The sequence below is a fragment of the Nicotiana attenuata genome, unplaced genomic scaffold (genome assembly GCF_001879085.1).
Source record: "Nicotiana attenuata strain UT unplaced genomic scaffold, NIATTr2, whole genome shotgun sequence".
Taxonomy (NCBI): domain Eukaryota; kingdom Viridiplantae; phylum Streptophyta; class Magnoliopsida; order Solanales; family Solanaceae; genus Nicotiana; species Nicotiana attenuata.
This window is the reverse complement of record NW_017683343.1, coordinates 1-769: the sequence shown is the minus strand read 5'-3', so window position 1 is coordinate 769 and position 769 is coordinate 1. Positions and strand designations below refer to the sequence as shown.

General features: G+C 34.9%; 1 protein-coding gene across 1 annotated transcript in view; it reads right to left on the bottom strand.

Annotated features, from left to right (window-relative positions):
- Nucleotides 1–676, bottom strand: part of LOC109222055 — a gene marked incomplete at its 5' end in the record, with an annotated part of 2,229 nt that extends 1,553 nt beyond the window's left edge. Inside the window, one exon of the mRNA XM_019386465.1 lies at nucleotides 197–676. Within this exon, the coding sequence (XP_019242010.1) occupies nucleotides 197–676 (480 nt within the window). The remainder of the gene's footprint in view (nucleotides 1–196) is intronic.
- Between the last annotated feature and the right edge of the window lie 93 nt (nucleotides 677–769).

The window sequence follows — 769 nt, the reverse complement described above, 5'->3', positions numbered from 1 at the left end:
TTTTTGTATTTGTTTGTTTTGTTTTTTTAGTTAGTTTATTATTGTTATTATTATTATTATTATTATTATTATTACTATTATTATTATTATTATTATTATTATTTTGCTAATGACCATACATCCTTATTAAAAAATAGAGTATTACATCCTCCCCACCTTATTAAATTCGGTCTCCGAATTTAGCTCAAGTACGTACCTGTAGATTGAAACAAATGGGGATACTTCGCTTGCATATCTTTTTCTACTTCCCAAGTAGCTTCTTCAATGGTATGATTTCTCCACAAAACTTTAACGAACATAATTTCTTTTGACCGTAGCTTTCGTACTTGTCTATCAACAATTGTCATCGGTTCCTCCTCGTAAGACAACTTTTTATCAAGCGGTATAGTAGGGGCTTCAATTATCTGAGATGAGTCTGATATACATTTCCTTAACATTGAGATATGAAAAACTGGATGAATAAAGGATAACTCAGGAGGAAGTGCCAGACGATAAGCCACAGCTCCCACTCGGTCTAGTATCTCATACGGTCCTATAAACCTGGGGTTCAACTTGCCTCTTTTCCCAAATCGCATCACACCTTTCATGGGAGAGACTCGTAAGAACACTTTGTCTCCAATTGTGAACACTAAATCTCTTCTTCTCTTATCAGCATAAGACTTTTGTCTACTTTGAGCTATAAGCAATCTCTGTCTGATCAACTAGACTTTGTCCATAGCTTCTTGTACTAAGTCGGGTCCCTAATAAGTTAGTCTCACCAGCATCAAAC